The sequence below is a fragment of the Puccinia triticina genome, chromosome 6A (genome assembly GCF_026914185.1).
Source record: "Puccinia triticina chromosome 6A, complete sequence".
Taxonomy (NCBI): domain Eukaryota; kingdom Fungi; phylum Basidiomycota; class Pucciniomycetes; order Pucciniales; family Pucciniaceae; genus Puccinia; species Puccinia triticina.
The window spans coordinates 444119-462519 of NC_070563.1; the positions used below are offsets into that span (position 1 = coordinate 444119).

The 18401-nt window shown below is 46.5% G+C and overlaps 3 protein-coding genes across 3 annotated transcripts; 2 read left to right on the forward strand and 1 right to left on the reverse strand.

Moving 5' to 3' along the window:
• Window positions 1-4: 4 nt before the first annotated feature.
• PtA15_6A43 (uncharacterized protein) lies at window positions 5-1888 on the forward strand (the record flags this gene model as incomplete). Its single annotated transcript, XM_053170145.1, has 6 exons — window positions 5-53; window positions 132-174; window positions 262-1055; window positions 1140-1396; window positions 1508-1610; window positions 1725-1888. 6 exons carry the CDS (start codon window positions 5-7, stop codon window positions 1886-1888), a joined length of 1410 nt encoding a protein of 469 aa, XP_053020970.1.
• A 145-nt stretch (window positions 1889-2033) lies between these two features.
• PtA15_6A44 (uncharacterized protein) lies at window positions 2034-6115 on the reverse strand (the record flags this gene model as incomplete). The annotated part of the gene is made up of 17 exons (XM_053170156.1): window positions 2034-2102; window positions 2210-2269; window positions 2379-2441; window positions 2519-2802; window positions 2918-3025; window positions 3122-3256; window positions 3356-3541; window positions 3601-3830; window positions 3930-4007; window positions 4084-4200; window positions 4298-4520; window positions 4618-4707; window positions 4788-4902; window positions 4981-5065; window positions 5156-5223; window positions 5328-5431; window positions 5521-6115. 17 exons carry the CDS (start codon window positions 6113-6115, stop codon window positions 2034-2036), a joined length of 2610 nt encoding a protein of 869 aa, XP_053020971.1.
• A 6736-nt stretch (window positions 6116-12851) lies between these two features.
• PtA15_6A45 (uncharacterized protein) lies at window positions 12852-13438 on the forward strand (the record flags this gene model as incomplete). Its single annotated transcript, XM_053170167.1, has 2 exons — window positions 12852-12888; window positions 13035-13438. The coding sequence occupies 2 exons, from the start codon at window positions 12852-12854 to the stop codon at window positions 13436-13438; spliced, it is 441 nt and encodes a 146-aa protein (XP_053020972.1).
• Window positions 13439-18401: the final 4963 nt, after the last annotated feature.

An 18401-nucleotide genomic window follows, 5' to 3' on the forward strand; every position in this document is an offset into this window, starting at 1 on the left:
AAGCATGATTCCCGGACGATCATTGTTAATCCTTTCAGCAATGCTAGCAGCGGGTATGTGCCCAATATCTATGTCTTTCTCATCTTCGATAAATCAGGCTGACAAGGCATCCGGAAATTCCCCGAATCCAGGAATCTTTCCCCACTCATTGATGGCTCGAGGAGACCCAAAGACGTGCGTATCTATTCTCTGAAAGAATTCATGAGGTACAAAAACAAAAAAAAGGCTAGAGTTCAATTCCTGAAGCAACTACTGTATCAGTGTGATCGCAGGTCACTTAATTGGAGCACGTTCGAACCATGACTACACCCGTCCGGGCGCCTATCTTTCCCGAAGAAAAAGCGTTGGGATCAGCGCAAGTAAGACTAAAATCGCACTAACCTCTCGGGACCGATTGGTACGGTCTTCATTCGGCCGAAGACACAACCCTAAAGAAGAAATGCTTGGCGGCGGTCTCGGTGTAGGTGGCGGCGGAGGTTTCGGGGGAGGCGGAGGTGTAGGTGGGGGCGGAGGTGTAGGTGGGGGCGGAGGTGTAGGTGGGGGCGGAGGTGTAGGTGGGGGCGGAGGTGTAGGTGGGGGCGGAGGTGTAGGTGGGGGCGGAGGTGTAGGTGGGGGCGGAGGTGTAGGTGGGGGCGGAGGTGTAGGTGGGGGCGGAGGTGTAGGTGGGGGCGGAGGTGTCGGAGGCGGTCTCGGTATCGGCAGCGGCGGAGGTCTCGGTCTCGGTGGGGGTCTCGGGGGCGGTCTGGGAGGCAATTTGGGGGGTGGTATAGGGGGCGGTGGTGGAGGTGGTGGAGGTGGTGGAGGTGGAGGAGGTGGAGGAGGTGGTGGAGGTGGAGGAGGTGGTGGAGGTGGTGGAGTTGGAGGTGGATGGAGTGAGGGTAGTGCTGCAGGAGGTGGGGGTGGTGTGGGATTCGCAAGCGGTGGAGGTGGGCTACAAGAGGCTTCAATCAGCGTAGGAAGCGGAGGCGGGGGAGGAACTGGAAGTGGGGCGGCTTACGGCGGCAGTGGCTTGAGCGCCGGCGGTGGTTTCAGTTCCGGCAGCAGTAGCATCCAAGGTTCCTCAATCTCACCAAGCTGCTTACATCTCCTTGTGTTTATGATATTGATTATGTTTTGTCTTTAAAACTCCTGAAATGTAGAAAGTCAAACTTCTGGTTACAGTTATTCATCAAGTCAATCATCATCAATGAATTATCAAAGCATGAGGGAAGCCTGTTCAGGCTTGGTGAACAAGATCAAAAAGTGCCAGAATTCCTTGGGCGGAGCGGCCGGAATTGGCGGGTCGGCGCAAGCATACTTCGAAGCTTCAATTCAAGCGATCCGGGAGTTGGGAGCCGAGATTCAAGCGGTACTAACCAGTTTCCACACTTGCAGCGAATGTGCCGGGAGTCAAATTGTGAGGGGTATCATACCATCCATCTCTTCCTTCATGTCGGGGCTTTGTCCAGTTGCTAAAAGTTACAAGTTGAAGCTGACTGGCCGGTGATCTGTGAAAAACAAATCAAAGAATTTATTCGGCAGCCCTTTCACTCAAGTCTTCCTCCAGCTAAACCACCTATTCCACTCATGTCGATCCAACTTCCCCAATCAATGGACAGTTATGATCAATAGTAAGCACATGTTTCTTTCTTATTTCTTTCAGCAAACCGAGACCGACTTGAATCAAGGGACGAAAAGCCTTTCCAATGACTGACTTTAACCCTTTGTTGAAAATCCTTGCAAAGCCGGACTTTGTAGCGTGGACGAAGTGTTTTCGGTGTTCTTTTCCGCTTGCGAACAGAAGGGCTTGTTACTCAAAGTCTTCATTCCGAACGAGCTTGGTTCATTATTCAACAAATGTGGGCTACAGAAAGCTTACTCAACCATGGTCCAATGTGGTCTTCAATGAATCAAGGGAACTCAGTAGAACAAGGAAGACTTTCCTCATTTGATCAATAAATATTGCCATCTGGAATGCCACGCCCAAGCAGGCTCTTTGATAGATATACAAGTATTCAGGTAGTACACACATATACGTAAACATGACCTGCGAGTCAATCCACATCTTTACGGGCTCGGTCAAGAGAAGAATAGTACGGCGCTCGAATATACTTATGAAGATCCTGTGCAAAGTGTAAAATAGCAATTCAATCACAAATAAATTAGTTCCCCACGTTTGTTGGATGAACAAAAGCAAAAAAGGCTCAGAGAGGGAAAGGAGGAGGTTCACTTTAATAGTTAAGATCCCGGCCAAGGAGCCATGTGATGTAAACAACATATTTCTTAAACCCTGTCGTGAAAAAAAATAAAACATCAGTTTGTATTTCATGCTTTTCTAAAAGAACAAGTTAAAGTGAACAGTGAATGCAGAGGGAGTATACGGATGAGCAGATACGAACCAGTCTTTGGAAGAACTGGAGAACAATTTCGATTGGTGTTTCGGGCTCCAAAGTTAACGGTGCCTAACGGGAAAACGATGGCAAGGGGCCTGATGAGTCAAGAAATGTGGCCAGAGGCAGAGAAGATGATGTCCGCCGACCTCGTCGACCCATTTATTGAGGTCGATAAACCCAGACGACCGCCCGTTCAACTCGTCATCCTCATCAGATAGTCGATCAAATGTCGAGCGACTAGCCGAGTTGAGTTTTCTCGTGCTCAAACATGTTTTTGATAGGTCTTGATGAGAGTTCTGACGGCCAGATGAGGCCGGCGATTTCTCCCCTTGCCTCGACTTTGCCAATTGATGTTCATGACTTGCTGGTCTAGAAGTGAAAAATTCACATCGAGTCGATCCATTGCATTCTGGTCTCATTCTAGCTTGAGCTTATTAAGTTCTCGTGTAAAAACATGGACTCAAGTCAATTTGCATTGAAGGGGATATACCAGTCTGTACCGGAGCTGAGTGAAGCAGGGAAAAGCAAAGAAATATTGAACTCACCAAGTGCGAAACGTAATTCGTTGGACGGAACGTAGCCTAAGAGAAGATTGTTTTTGTGATCTGAGACGATCGGAAACCCGTTGAACTCATACTTCCTAACAACCTCTTCTGCATTATTAACGTGGCAAAGTGTCCCATATGGTCAATCATAGGGCGCGTTGATCCCGACTCGGATGATAAATGAAAACAAGGATATGAACTAACCTAAAGAATCTACGGTCCAGCCTTGCCCCGATAAGCTCACCAGCTCTTTCACCATTACTTGCGAGGCTGTTACACCATCGGGTTGGAAGTCTTCCTTGGGACTTAAATAAGGATATGCACGGAAATGAATCCAAGCTGTTTTTTGGAAGAAAAAAACCCTCGTGGGGGAAATACCGAATTGAGCAAAAATTAAAAATAAATAAATGACAAAAAGAGAGAGGAAGCAGTGATCACCTTCGTAGATCCCATCGGTCGAAAAGTAATCCGCAGTAAATTTTGAAATCATCACGGCCATCATGATCTGTAAGACGAGCTCAACCGCACCGGTTAATTCGAAAATGATGACAACCAAGCTGACAGTCATTCTGGTCAAGCCGCCAACTGCGGAGGCAGCCCCGATGACAGCATAAACCTGAGGAGCTAACAGGGGGAAAGATAAGTCCAGCAAGTCAAGAGTCTGCGGGAGAGAGTGGACATACAGATGCAGGTGCCCTCGGCAGGACAGCTCCCAAAGAGCCAGAACCGCGGATAGGCCTGTTGCCAGCTGTGAATTATCATTCCTATTGCCCGTCCGAAACATGCCCCGATGCTGATGGCCGGTAGAAAGATCCCCGACGGTACTTGGATCCCAAAGGTGATCGAGGTCACCACGGCCTTTGCTACTGCCGCGATCAACAGTAAGACCACCGTCGAAAACACTTGGCTCGGACTGTGTCGCATTGTTTTTGATGAGTTGATCGATCAGCCCCTCTTGTCTTGGCCACTTTTTGTTTTGTCCACCACATTTTTTTATGAAATATCACTCAACTCGCAAAACGAAAATACGTCCAGATTACTAGCACTGCATTCCTGGAACAAAGCCTCTACGAGTTTGGAGGTAGGCAGTCTGATAGACCCTCCAAAAGAGAAGAAAAGATGTCAATGAACGGATCAAGTGGGTTAACATACTCGGGAGAACATACCGGGTGATCAATAGGAGATAAGATACTAGAGCGGTGAACCCAGCGACGGCCAGTACTTCTTTGATGGGGTGATCGGCCAAGCCGGACGACCTGCGGATCTTAGCGTATTCGATGTTCCTAAGCATATCAAGCAAGGAAGAGTCCGCGAGGTAGAGTAGAAATCCAAGTCAGCTCTGAGCAAGTCCAGTCCTGCTGCTCGCGATGAAAGACGGACGCTCGGATAAAGGTGGCCCCGAAGAGACCGCCGCAGACGCCCACAAACACCCATGGGATCAGCTCAAACGTCCGCCACACCTGCCCAACACTTTGGACTTGGAAAAGCACCAGCTTGCCCGAGTTGAAAGGATCGAAGGATTGCAGGGTCATCGTGGCCACAATTGCACAAACAAACGATCTCCACAATGTGGGTTGGGGCAGCGAAGCTAGCGAGAGTTCCTCTGTGCAAAGAAAAAAAAAGCCAAGCCGACAAGGGAAAGTCAGCTTGAGTCAGGCTAGAAACGTTGGATAGCTAGACCACGTCGAAATTGATCAAACCTAGTACAAAGAGCACTCCCCCAAGCGGAGCTCCGAAGGCAACACTGACGCCTGACGCGGCGGCGGCGGACAACATCTCGCGTTTTCTGGCTAGCCATCAAACCGACCGATCGATCACATCAATCCCGACTTGCTTGACGAGTGAGCGCAAGACGAAGAAAGACGCTGACCTTCGTTGGTCCGGAAGACCTTGAAATTATGAAGGACGAGGTTCGCGACACAACACGCCACGTGGACTAACGGGCCTTCCTTCCCAAGCGACAACCCCGAGCCGACCGCAAATGCCTGGATGATAATTGTAAGTGTTTCTTTTTCTTCTTTCAAGTTGTTGATAAGACGGTCATGACGAATTGGTTAGCTTACTAAGCCGATGGCTTTGATGAGCAAGGTCCAGGCACTCAAGTAATGTTGGAAAGTGTACCCGGATAGGATCACCTTGATTTCAGGACTACGAGAGACAGGTGATTTGAGAATGTGATCTCCCTAAAGAGCAAGCCGTCTAGCCTTCTCTCGGAAATTAAAATAAAGATAAACTCACATTCCGGTGTGGAATGCAAAAGGTGCAAAGGCTTTGACTAGGAAAGCCACCACGCCGGCAAACGTGACCTGTGTTGATAATGAAAAGTGAGATTTAATGAATCAGATTGTGAGGATTCTGGGTTGATTGATTTAGGCCAGAAGAAATACACCGCAGTTCATATTAAACTTACGGAGCTGATGATGTATGCTAAGTAATGTGAGAAGGATGCTATCGGGGCGCTTGAGATCTGGAAGACTTGAGGCCAAGTTTTCCATTCGTAGCAGATCTCATGAGCTGAGCAAGCACGAAAAACCGGTGAAAACGAGTAAGTCATCATGTCACTGAGAGAAGTGGTGCATTCGAGCTGGGGGTGAAGGACTGACGTTCCAATCCCGAGCAGCAAGCGTTCTTGTTGAGGTAGAAGGCGTAGTCGCATTTCCCGTCACGGAGATCGCTGAGCCAGAGGGCAAGGGTGTCGAGGGAACCGGCAACGAGGCCGACGATAGCGCCGACGAGGACGACGCCAATCCAGGGCCAGGTGAGGTTGACCAGTCTGGCAAGGATTCCACGGAGGCCGGGGAGCTGATCGAGCCTCTGAAGCCGGCTACGCTCCTTCCGGTCCTCGTACGCCCAGTCGATCATCGTCCGGTCCGCGTAGCTCCGCTCCACCCGTTGGCCCTCCGCCGGCCGTCTGTCTCTCTGTCCCCGCCACCACTGGCCATCCTCCCCATACTGTTCCCGCGTCGAGCCCTCGCCCGCATCCAGCGCTGTTGACGAGCCAAGCAGACGCAGCGAGATCGGTGAACTCAGCCCCCGCAACGGGTCCTTCTTCAGAAACGGGCCGAAGATCCTACTCCCCTGGTTCTTCGTCGGCGATCGGACCGGTGGGGTGTATGAGATTGAAGAGACAGGGGATCCAGACCGACTAGATTGTGTGCCCCTACGTGACTGAGTCGATGAGCCCTGGTGAGTGTCCATCGCTGCTTGTGGGTGGGTGGCTGCTGTGAGATAGGGCTGGGGCCGACACTCGAGGGGTGAAGGAGGTCATGCAGCTTGGTTCAACTTCCCCGGCCTGAAACTTCCACTTGACTTCCTTCTCTCTCATAACCACATAAAGGATTTAAAAAAACTATAACGAAAGTATTTAACAGAAACAAGCTTTGAACCAATGTGAGAAGATGATAAATCTATATCCAAGCCTCAAATAATCAAAGAATTGCCACTTGTTCAAGAAAAGTGAAGTTGAAGTGACATCAGAACCTGAAGTTTTTCTGATGATGATCATTTCCTGCAAGCTCTCATAAGTAGGGGGGTTCACAATTTGCAAACCTTTAGGACACATTTTAACCTGTTTATGTAATAAACAAACTATCAAAATGTGGTACCTAAATGTCTTTTGGGCAAGGTGAACAACTGATCTTGTCAATATTTTTTCATCAGATTCAAAAAGGTAGTCAATTTTAAGGCCTTTATCAATGCCTTTTTAAAAAGATGGCAAGATGTACAGGATTGTATGTCCCCTGAGTATCAGAGCTTCTTCTTTGTTTTTCAAAAATTTGTTCATAAAGCCCTCAGAATTGGCTCTAAAATTTTATTTTTATCATATGGTGAGCCCCCCTACTACAGTTCACTTACAAACAATTAGCCTAAAAAATGATGTTTCACAGTGTCATTGTCCTGTATTCTTAACATTAACTATATATATCATGCTAACAAATAATGAGTTGTGCAATATAACACCACATATGATGCTTCCAAATGGGGCCTGAATAATAATTGTGATAAAAATGGCCTCAACATCCCCAGATGAACCATCCTATTGGTTCAGACCAATCATCTTATCATCAAACAATGTTAAATTGGTTGAGTGCACCTCAGTTTAACTGGGATAACCTCCTAACTTAACACAACTCCTCCCTGGTGGCTGGAGGCAAAGCTGCCCCTGCTGCAGGGAGGGACTTGCATATTATTGCAGATTTTCATAAGCATGAGCAGAAATGTTGTTTGGCTGGGAGGTTTTTGAACTTTTTATAGCTCATCCCCCAGCCTCTCCAAAGGTGTGTCCCAACAGTAGCTTGCACTGCATAACTGCCTCTACAATCTGGCCTACTATTCTGTCTATTCAAGTTTTTATCATTTTTCCTTTTTGTGTAGCAGAAACTTTCTGCTCCTGCTTAAGTTGAGAGATAACTCATAAGCCTCTCCTATTGAAAGCACTCTGCGCGTGTCCCCCAGACCCTCAGTTTTGTGAGAATTCCAGCTTAGGTGAACGGTGTTGTGATTTATATAGGCGAGCGCGGTAGAATGTCCACGCGGGGATAGCGCGGGCGGGGAATGCACAAAGCCGCTCAGGCAGAGTGCATTCCGGTGACATAAGCACTGAGGATGAGGTCAGGAAAGCACGCTAGGAAAGCTTACGGAAAGTCACGCGCGGATTGGAATGCACAGATTGCGGATTGCGGATCACGGATTTCGGATCGGGTATTTGGATCAGAGCGGAAAAGACAGGGCTGGACTGCGGCGGGACTACACATGTGGACTGGTAGCAGCGGCGCGTCAGCGGGTGAGCCATGACAGCCAGAGCGGGTGGAACCGGGGTGAAGGCGGTGGCAAGAGAACGACTGACGGGGGCTAGACAGAGGACGGTGGGAGGACAAGCGTTGGAGAGGAGCGGAGTCTGGGAGAGTGACGAGCGGGATAGCGGGCGGAGCTGGAGGACTAGTGCGGGAAAGTGTCAGGTGTGCGGGATCGGGTGGGAACGGTGACATGCGTGGAGGGAAGGATGGGGGTGGCTCAGGGTTTTCTCCTCTCTTTTCCTCATCCCATAATCTTTATCCTATCAATTATTACGGATTTCACTCATCATTGTACTTACAACTACGGATGTACAAGAGTTATTGGGAGATTATCTGTGTTCTTATTCTTATTGGAAAGTTACTGCGGATTCTTGCGCTTACAAAGTGCAGAGCTTTATTCACTTGCAGATTATTACGCTATAGATCAGGCTTGGTAGAGGAGCGCTGAAGGCTAGCGGAAAGTAGCAGTGCGGAGCCGAGTTACTGACAATCACACAGCCCGGACATCAATATTCTTGAAGAAGGCGGTCAGCGGACATTCTTCACCAGCTAACCAGCTTTCTTTCTCACAACAGTTTTGAACTCATAAATTGAGTAAGATTTTGGGATCTGTTTTAGCTGTGGAAGCTGGTAAGCAAACACAAACCACTTCTGCAGTCCAAAGTCAGTTCAGTGGAGTCATGAAACTGAAATCATCTTTTGATGTTGCAGATCCAACACACACCCACAAGATCAGCCAAATGGAAAATACCGGGCAGTGACTTCGCTCACAGAGTACTGGAGGACTTCCTGCCAATCTGGAAACCCAGATTTTGCAGGGAAATCTACATAGATCTAGGATTTGAGACATCCAGGCCAAATCTGAAAAAATCTGAATTCCCAGATTGACAGGAAGTACTCCACCTGGTACTTTATAAACAACTTGTTGCATTACAGCAACTGTTGGAAGTGTCTATCATGAAGGCTTCCCCCCTCTGTTTTCAGGGCAGACTATAATTAAGAGTGTTTGGCAGTGGAAAAATCATGCCCTTTTTAGAAAAGGAAGTTAGGTGATCAACAATGAGCGCACAAGAGAGAGGCAAGACAGAACAAAAAGCCAACCTGAGACACAGGTGCCATGGATCAGTAACTTGAGGTGAAGACAGAGTTGAGTGAATGAAGAGAAAAGAGAAACCATGACAGAGGTGCCTGCAGGCTCTTGAGCTAACTACAACTGGGTCTAAACTACTGGGGAGAGGCTAATTGGCAAAACAGAGGTAAAAGAATTTAACAGTTCAATCAAATTCAGGATTGCTTGTATATTTACGCGTTCCTGTGCACCTTATAGAAATAAAGCCATAAAGACCATGTTTTGGTGATTTAGGCCCCGTTTGGCACCAACATAAATATAGGTGATATAATCACCAATTAACACCAGGGGAGATATGTTCCCACTCCCCAGGGAGTGCCTTACCGTAACTTTTTTCCATAACTGTGCTGGAGGCCTTTGGTAAAGCAATATTGAATAGGTATGAACAAGACTGGAAGTCAGCGTGGAAATCAGTTGGAAATCATCCTGAAATAAACCATAACTTGCCAAAAAGTCATCCAGAACTCATCTATAATTCATCCAGAACTCATCCAGAATATAGTCCTTTCTTGGCTCCATGACCAGTGTGTCCTTTCCTGCATGGAGATGTGAAAGGCCCAGCCTGTGATTTTTTCCCCCTCATGTACTCGCGTACATCAGGGGGACAATTGGTGTCTCAAAACAAATTTTTTACTTTTCATGTGGCTGTGAAAGGCCCATCCTGTGATATTTCCACCTCAATGTACGCGCGTACATCAGGGTGACTATTGGCAAAGTGCAAAAAGGTTAACTTGCATGTGCACATGTGAATTTTGAAAAGCAAAAAAATACAAAATTCACTAGATCATTTTTGTGAGGAGGACAGGATATATGGCCAAAGTGAATTGGCACCGCAATCCAACCTTGACTTAACTCAGACTTTCACCCTATTAAAACAGTTTTTTGTCATTTTTATCAGCCAAATTCAAATTAATTCCCGCATTTCCAAGAAAATGGGTTTCAATTTCAATGACTTCAACATTACCACATTCCAAAAATCTAAACCCAATAATACCAAGTCAACTTTTAGTTTAATTTTGTACATCAGGGCATATAATGTGAATTACAAGAAATCCATTTTTTTGAAGGAATTGCTTTTGAGAATGGGAACTTTGCTTTGCTATCCTTAAAAATCAGTAAACAGGAGCAATTGATGGGTTGGACTTTGGTGAAATATCATTTCATCATATTTCTTCCTACAGTTGTACATGGAAAACAAAAGAATTCTACACAACATTGTGTTGACTTCCATATCATTTGTGATTGACTTTTCACCAACTTCTCCATCCAATTTACTATTTTGGGGATGAGTTACTAATCCGCATCAGGCTCACATCCGACCAAAACTCACATAAAATTCAGCTCTGGCACTCCCTGGGGAGTGAGAACATATCTCCCCTGGTGTAATTCAATAAAAAATGTAAAATTCAACATAAAGCCTCCAATTTCTTTAGGCAACCTACAGTGCTGTTCTCTTTAACTGATTCAGCCATCTTTGGCACCATAATACCATTATATCACGTTTGACCAATATGAAGCGATATAATGGTATTATGGTGCTGAAGATTGCTGAATCAGTTGAATCCAAGTTATGAGTTGAAGAGTACAGAACTGTAGGTTGCCTACAAACAAAATTTGGAGGCTTTATGTTCAATTTTGTATTTTTTATTGAATTAATTGGCAATTATATCACCTACAGCAAAGGCAGGAAAGCTTGTGCTTTCCTTTGCCAATATTCCACCAAACACCAACCAAAAATCATCGCCAACCAGACCTGCAATACCCCCAACCTTCCACCTCCTTCCCCCTTCTTCCTCCATCCTCCCTCCCACTCGGTAAGCCTCGCTTGCAGAAGGTCTGTGAATTTCTGCATCACAACGGATTGAGATTGCCGCGTTGAGGCCGGGCTGAGTTGAATCTGAAGGCTGAACCATTCAGACAGGCCAATCTAAGCAAATATACAGCAGTGGTCAGTGCAGGATGGCCAAGCAACAAGGTGGTGGCTAGCGGTCATGCAACAGTTGTAGATACTCTTGGCAGGGTGAAGGCCAGGAGTAAGCAAATGATATTTGAAACTCACAATAAAAATGAAGCCGGCAATGGGGCAAGTGAAACAGTAGGCTAGGAAACATGGAGATGGCAACAAGTGGTTACAACGGCTGGTAGATAGTGAAGACCATTGAATCTAGCTAGTGTAAGCTGTTGACAGGGCAAGCATTTGACTATTTATAGAGGGGGGGGGAGCACAATGGGATTGAGATCCACCTTTTTCTTAAATATAACGGTCGATGTGTTACGCGTTTAGGCCTAAATATTGTAACGTAACGCATTGGCCCACCATTGACAAAAGGCGCGGATTAAAAAAGCGCAATATTATAATAATGGCAGGAGGGAGTCTCCAGTTTATGCAGAAGGCAACAAGGTGCTTCTCCTTTGTAGGTTTATTCAGTCAAGGCACATCTGCTCCAAGTTGGACTACCGTTACATCAGCCCTTTTAAGGTGGTAAAGATGGTGGGTACAAACACGGTGGAGTTGGATTTTTCTAAGGACTACCCTTTGTTACACCCTATTTTCAACGTTTCTTTGCTTACCTGTTATGTGAATCCTAATTCTGTAGGTGGTTGTAATGCTAATTTAGGGACTAAGGACGGTTATTATACTAATGGTGATATTGTTGATTTGTCTAAAATTAGGGCTATTCTTGATGTTTGGGGCGCGAAGAAAGGTAAGTTCAATTATTTGATCTTGTGGAAGAACTCAACGCCTGGTGAGGACACTTCGGTATCCCATAGCCACATACCTGTGGCGGCTAATATTTTTTAGAAGACTTCCAAAGGCATGCGGAATCTCAAAACAAGAGAAAAGTTAAGAACAAGAAGGTAATTGGAGCTGAAACTAATTGAAGGTAGTATGGGGATCTTATTTTGTAACAACTTACTGGTCTCAATCTCTTTCTGATTAGCTCAATGATCCGGTTTGTGATGATTTGTAATTGGATCATCATAGCCCTTTGACGGTTGATCGGGGCGTTGTGGAACTACTCTAAGGGCAGAATAGAGCTTGGAAGGGAAATGGATAGCAACACTAGTACTAATGTAAGCTATGCAAGGGTGCTGATGAGGCTGCCTTCCTGACTAATGCTGAGGGGATGAGAGTAACACTAAGAAAAAGAAAGAAAAGGTGTGGCTGATTTCTCCTTTATCTTAGGAGCTAGTACTATGAGCTGACTACTGACTACTGAGGGTGAGAGTGTTGGAGCAATGGTTGAAGGGGGAAAGCAATTGGCAATGATTCAATGGCAATGGGTTGATGAGAATGGGCACTATAATTTCTGTATCTAAAATTCTCTATAAATTCTGCATAAATCTTCCATTGGCTGGCTAGGGTTTCCTCTGCTGGGGTACAAGTGAGGGGGGGAAGGACAGTTCTTATATGAAGGAAAGATGAGCACAGACAATGAGGAGTTCTGGCTATGGGAATAAAAGATTTTACAAATGGGGAAAGTGGTGTGAACATAGTAACAGCTTGTAATGATGAGCACTACTGAAAGAGGTAAGCACAGATCCAATGATGTAATGTGTACAATAGCCATAGTACATAATGAGTAATGTATGTAAAGGGTTTAGTATGTGAGAATATCTAAGTTTCATGAAACCAGTGATTCAAGGAATCCTGGAACATGGGTTCACCATGTTTTTTTCCCATTTTTAGGCTGGTGCGAGTCCCGCTGACCAGCCTGACCCCCATTGCCTTTTTTTATTTAGGCTGGCGCGAGTCCCGCTAACCAGCCTAAGCCCCCTTGCCTTTTGGTGGATGAACCACGAAGTTGGCGCGGGTTACGCGGACCAACCTCTTGCCCCCGTGCCCTTCGTGGCAGCCCCGGTGGCATAATGAAGCCTAGCCCAGGGCCGCGGGGAATCTCGAGTGGGGGGGGGGGAACCTCCTCCTTATATAGCACCAATCGCCACTGGCCCCTCCTTCAAACCGTTCCTCCCCATTGCCTCACCCTGATGTGATCAACTCCGCCACATGCCTCGAGACAAAACGCAACGACCGAGAGGCTCGTGTTCCCCCCCTCTGGATAAAACATCAAACCCAAAACACTAGCTGGTGAGCGTCACATGCCTTGAGACACCCTCCTGACAAAAATATCATTCTGAAACACTAACTGATTGGACATTGTTTTTTTCCAGTTCACACCTAAAATTCAAGCGTTGCCTGTCCGCCCAAGTGGCCTCACCCCCCCTGAGACCCTTCAATCCGACGCAACTGGCGACCACTCAACGTCTGAATTGGCAGGCCAGCGTTGGGACCTTTCCCCCATTAGGTACTGTGGGCGAGACCATCAGAACAGGGCTATCCAGTACCCACCTCCAAGACCAGCGTTGCCTTTCCGTCCAATTTGCCTGGGCATCCCTAGACCCTTTGACCCAACGCAGCTGGCGACCATTCCTCAAACTATCAATCGTCTCAAATGGCAGGCAACGCCTAAACCCTTGGATGCGGCGACCACCCCTCCACCAAACCTCTCACTCACCGCCGCGGACACCCAAACCCCTATTGCTCACCCCTTGCCCAATCAGAATTCAAACCCCTATTGCTCACCCCTTGCCTAATCCGGATTTTGCACTTCTGCCTCAAATTGGACCTCATACTCCTGCCTTGTCACCTTGGGCCAGAAGAACGGGTCCATTGTTCGACGTACGCCACTTGCACCATTAGCAACAGCCCCCTGGGCCCCGATACTACGACTGGGACTCCTTCCGCAACCAAGATCGCAGTTTCCCTGGCCGTGGTTTCCCCTTGCAACGCTAATTATTGTCTTGTGCCTTACCTCTCACCCATCCCTTTCACTGCTGACCCTGGCCCCCAAACCAAATGAGATAAATAGAGGCCATTATTCCACTTCGGTCACCATCCCCATCCACCAGCTTCTTTCGCACTCGCCGTTTTCAAGCCATTGTTCTCACCCAACCAAAACTCCGCCGCCACATCCCACCACCCCCCCCCAATCGGATTACTTTCTTCCCCACTACCAACGCACTAAAACCCCGACATCACCATGACGACAGCCAGACCATCTAACCATCCAAGTGTTGTGTCTGGACTTTTTGAAGCTTCAAGAAATGTGAGTAGTCATTGCAAACCTGTACTCCTTATCCACAGATTTAACTAACACTCGCATTTGAAGTCCAAGCTTGATGTGATACGGGGGAACCAGTATGGTTTAGTGACCATGGGAAGTTTTTTTCAATGTTTGGGTGTTGCCAATGACAAGGAAATTGACTTTGAAGTCAACTTGATGGCGAACACGGCAATCACTAATGCGTTGGAAGAAGGGGTGATCTACTCTTTAACTGGCGCTCGTATGATTGCTTTGAACGACGGAAGTACGCCAACGATTACCTATACACAAGAATCCATTGCCCGCATAGGCAAAGCCTCAGACTTGAACCTTGATTTCTCAAACCGCACTGGAATCGTCGGCCTAGGAGTTGTGATTGAGCGCAACAAGATCCCAAGTCCCCACCCAGGGGAGGACGATCAGCTTGAGGTTATCGTTTCCCACAATGACTGGGACCCAGTTGTAAGTTGGTTCCTTTTTTTACTTAAACACAAACTGCAGGCGACTGATATTGTTACACAGGCTTGCGTTCACCAAGCTTATCTCTCCAAGTACATTGTCCCAGCGACAAAGAACATGGTCAAAACGCACGTGTTGTACGTTTTAGGCAGAGAAATGTCTATTGTTGGTCATCTTGTTGACTGGGATCTGACCAGAAAGATGCCGGTCATTCTGGTAAGTCTACAAGCAATGAAAAACTGGTATATTTTCTTATTCTTGTTTTCTTTTCTTGAGGTGGGTGGCGTGAGCGTAACAAGCGGTCACAAAAACCCACGTTTGCCAGGTAAAAACTCATCCAACAGCTCAACTCAACCTGGCCGCGGGCAAAAATTGTGAGATACGATTTCATCTGTTGCCACGTCTCCTGATTGTTTCCTCTTATGAACTCAACTAACACTCAAACGTTCTAGGTTCACTTTCAAGAAGGACAATAACAAATCCGTCACACCTACTCCCACCCCATCGGGCTCCCGATCTCAGGTGACCTTGACGCTGACGAAGGGAGTAAATGATAAGGAATCGGACGCTGAAGAACATCCCAACAAAGACAAGGACCAAGAGGATCCAGACGACGAAGACGAAGACATTGTCCCCCGTGGACCCCCAAAGAAAGGCAAGGGTCAACGAAGAAAACAAGTCATGAGCGAAGCGGCCAAACGAATCAGGCGTCTCTGAGCTTGCGGTACAGTACCCAATGTATTGTGATTACTTTAGTCGAGTCTCTCCAAGCCAAAATATGTTCACAATTAGTTGAGACAATCATTTTCCTTTTTTCATTCCTGTCTTTCTTCTTTGTGTGTGCCACATGTGACGTGGAAACTTAATAAGAAAATAAAATGTGGAACTTGACCGTCAGACTCGTAATTTTTGTCCGAATAGAAGATAAGGAGTGACTTGCTCGCCGCTGAACTACGTGTGCGACATATTCAACTAACAACATGCGGTCATCAAGTAGTGATTCGGGCTTGATGCTTCCCCATGCGTCACCAAAAATATGTGAACGCTTGCGGCAACATGCAGGACCGACCAAAATGGTCTCACGTAAACAACATGCGGTGTTGCTTTGACATTGGAGGCCACCGTACAAAAGTCCCCTTGGCTACTATAGTTGGTCCATGGGTCCGAACGGTCCCGGCACTCACCTGACAAGGCAAGGCTTCCAGTTAAATAATTTGATAGTTTGGGCCGCCTGATTAATATCGACAAATTGAACCCACCGCAGTACTCGTGGCTGTCTGGGCCTTGTTCGAACACGTCACTGGTCGTGTGATTCAATTTGCAGGTCAACCAGTCACAAGTGACCAATTTTTCTGGTTTGGCAAGGCAACACAGCCCTGATAAGGTGTGTTGTTCCTTGCTTGAATTCTAACGATCACTAATAACCTTTGAGAATTTCAACCAACACTGGGTCGCTACGCTACACTACGCTATTTCAGCGCTACGCGTTAGCGTAGCGGCAAAAAGCGCCCATCTATTTTGCATAGCGTTAGCGCGCTGTTAGCGCCGCTACGCTGCGCTAATTTTCAGCGGCGCTAACAGCGCGCCAATTCTTTGTTAGCGTTAGCGCGCCGCTACAGTCGCTACGCTACGCTGCGCTGCGCTACAGCGCTTTTAGCGGAAAAAAAGCCCTTTTTTCCCGCTAAAGGCGCTGTAGCGCAGCGTAGCGCGCGCTCTTTTGCGCCCTACATGTTTAGCGTTAGCGCAATTGCGCGCATCTGCGCTAACGCTACACTATCAGCTAAAATAGCTGCGCACCGCGTGCGCGTAGCGTTAGCGCATATGCGTGCAATTGCGCTAACGCTACGCTAAAAAATAGCGCATTTTTGCTGCGCTACGCTACGCTACGCAACGCTAACCGCTATGGTTAGCGTAGCGACCCAGTGTTGTTTCAACCTAAAAATAGCGCATTTTTGCTGCGCTACGCTACGCTACGCCACGCTAACCGCTATGGTTAGCGTAGCGACCCAGTGTTGTTTCAACCTATCACCTTTGAGAATTTCAACCAACACAAAGTGCTCTTCTTTGCGCTTTCTGGCCTGTGCGCGTCATTCATCTCCTGTTCTAGAGCATACGGTCTGAATTGAAATTGAGGCAACTTGTAAGATTATTTCTACCTTTGACCTTCCACACGCACTTTTGTTTGAACATAACAGTCAACAACCAACACCGAAGATTAATCACCCTACCATACAGTCTTTCCCGCGCGTCAAATTTATACTGTGAGGAAATAGTGGTACATTCCGCATTCAGTATCAAGTTGCTTGGCTTTTTGACTGGTGTGTATTAAATTGATTATATTGACTCATCTTTTCCATAGTGCAATACTATTGTTTGCTAATGTCTCACTCCTTTGCGCTTTCTAGCCTGTGTGCACCATTCTCCAGCATACAATCTGAAGTGAGATCAAGACAAATCATAGGATTATTTCTCCGTTCAACCTCGATCTACATAGTTTTGCTTGAAGGATTACGCTCAAGGACCAACACCGGAGAAAAGACTCCAACCATACGGTCTTCCCCGCGTCGCGAACGTCATACTGTGAAGAAGCGCTGATACTTTTTGCATTGGGTATCAGGATTTTTGGCTTTTTGAATTGTGGGTATTAAGATCGTTCTTCCGAGCCATATTTCCCATACCGCGAGAAAATTCTTTCCTAATGGCTCACCGGACACTTGCCTTCCACCATAACCAATACTTTTATTCCAAGAAAGACGCGCCCACATAGAACCAGAACTAACCCGCCAATAAAACATCTCTCAAAGTCGTCTGCTTTGTGACCCAGAACTTGGCGAAGTGTCAACCTTAGCGTTTCGCAATCAATTTATCAAAATTTGATTCAATACTATTTCCTAGAATTTGAGTCCTTGACCCTGTCAGAAAGGATGACTTTCAAGTTCAAGGCAATCACAAGGGAATGCGACAATAATGAAAACTATATATTGAACCAAGTACTTTTTTCAATCCCACACAAGCTGGGGGGTTGCATTATCGTTTGTACGGGTTGCGGAGCACTACACTTCAACAAAGAAGCCACAAAACTCAACCAGAAGAAAGGAGAGAAGGACTTCTCAATGTGGTGTCAAAAAACACAAGTGACATTGCCGATGATGGACGTTAGTGCGCCAGTCGTCCCTCAAATTTTACTCAAGTTGTTTACTGGGTCCGATGAGAGTGAGTTGTAATCTCATGAAATATCTGTATCACGTTTTCTGACATTTATGGTGTTCAAAGTTGGTTTGCATAATTTTATGCATGCATAAATCATAAAATCATAAAAATATTTTGGTGAGGAAATTTTGTATTACATAATCAGACAGCCATATCACCTGCAAAAAAGATTTTATGATTTTATTATTTATGCATGCATAATCAAATTATGCAAACCAACTTTGAACACCATAATTATAATTTGGTAGGAGCGTTGAAATTTCAAGCATTGATTCGCCTCTACAACAACTGCATCAGTTTTACATCGCTTGGTGCAAATGTTGATAAGACGGTCCGTGGCCAAATGGGTGTGGATGTCTTTCGAATTTCGGGCGGGTTAAGCCATTTAGTGTCTAGCGTCGAGCCACTGGTAACGAATGACCCCGGTTACGCACGCACAAATTTACGTTGTTGGGAATGGAGGAGAGGAGGAAACGCGCTTGAGGATCACTAAAGCTTCCGGCAGGCGAAATCCAATTGGGGCGAGGTTCGTTATGAAAGAAGACATAGTTTCCGATCTCATGAAGATAATGTATCAACACAACCCATATGCAAAAGTTTACCGAAATGCCCGTACGACTCTAAGGAATTGCCCATCCAAAACCCTTGCTCTCACAACCATCCATCGAGCAATGGGTCAGTTATACCAAGACTCCATGGCTATCGTCAGAAAGTATGGTCCACCGTCTTTGTTCATAACAATGACAGCGAACCCCAAGTGGAAGAACATCGTGGATGAAATAGGG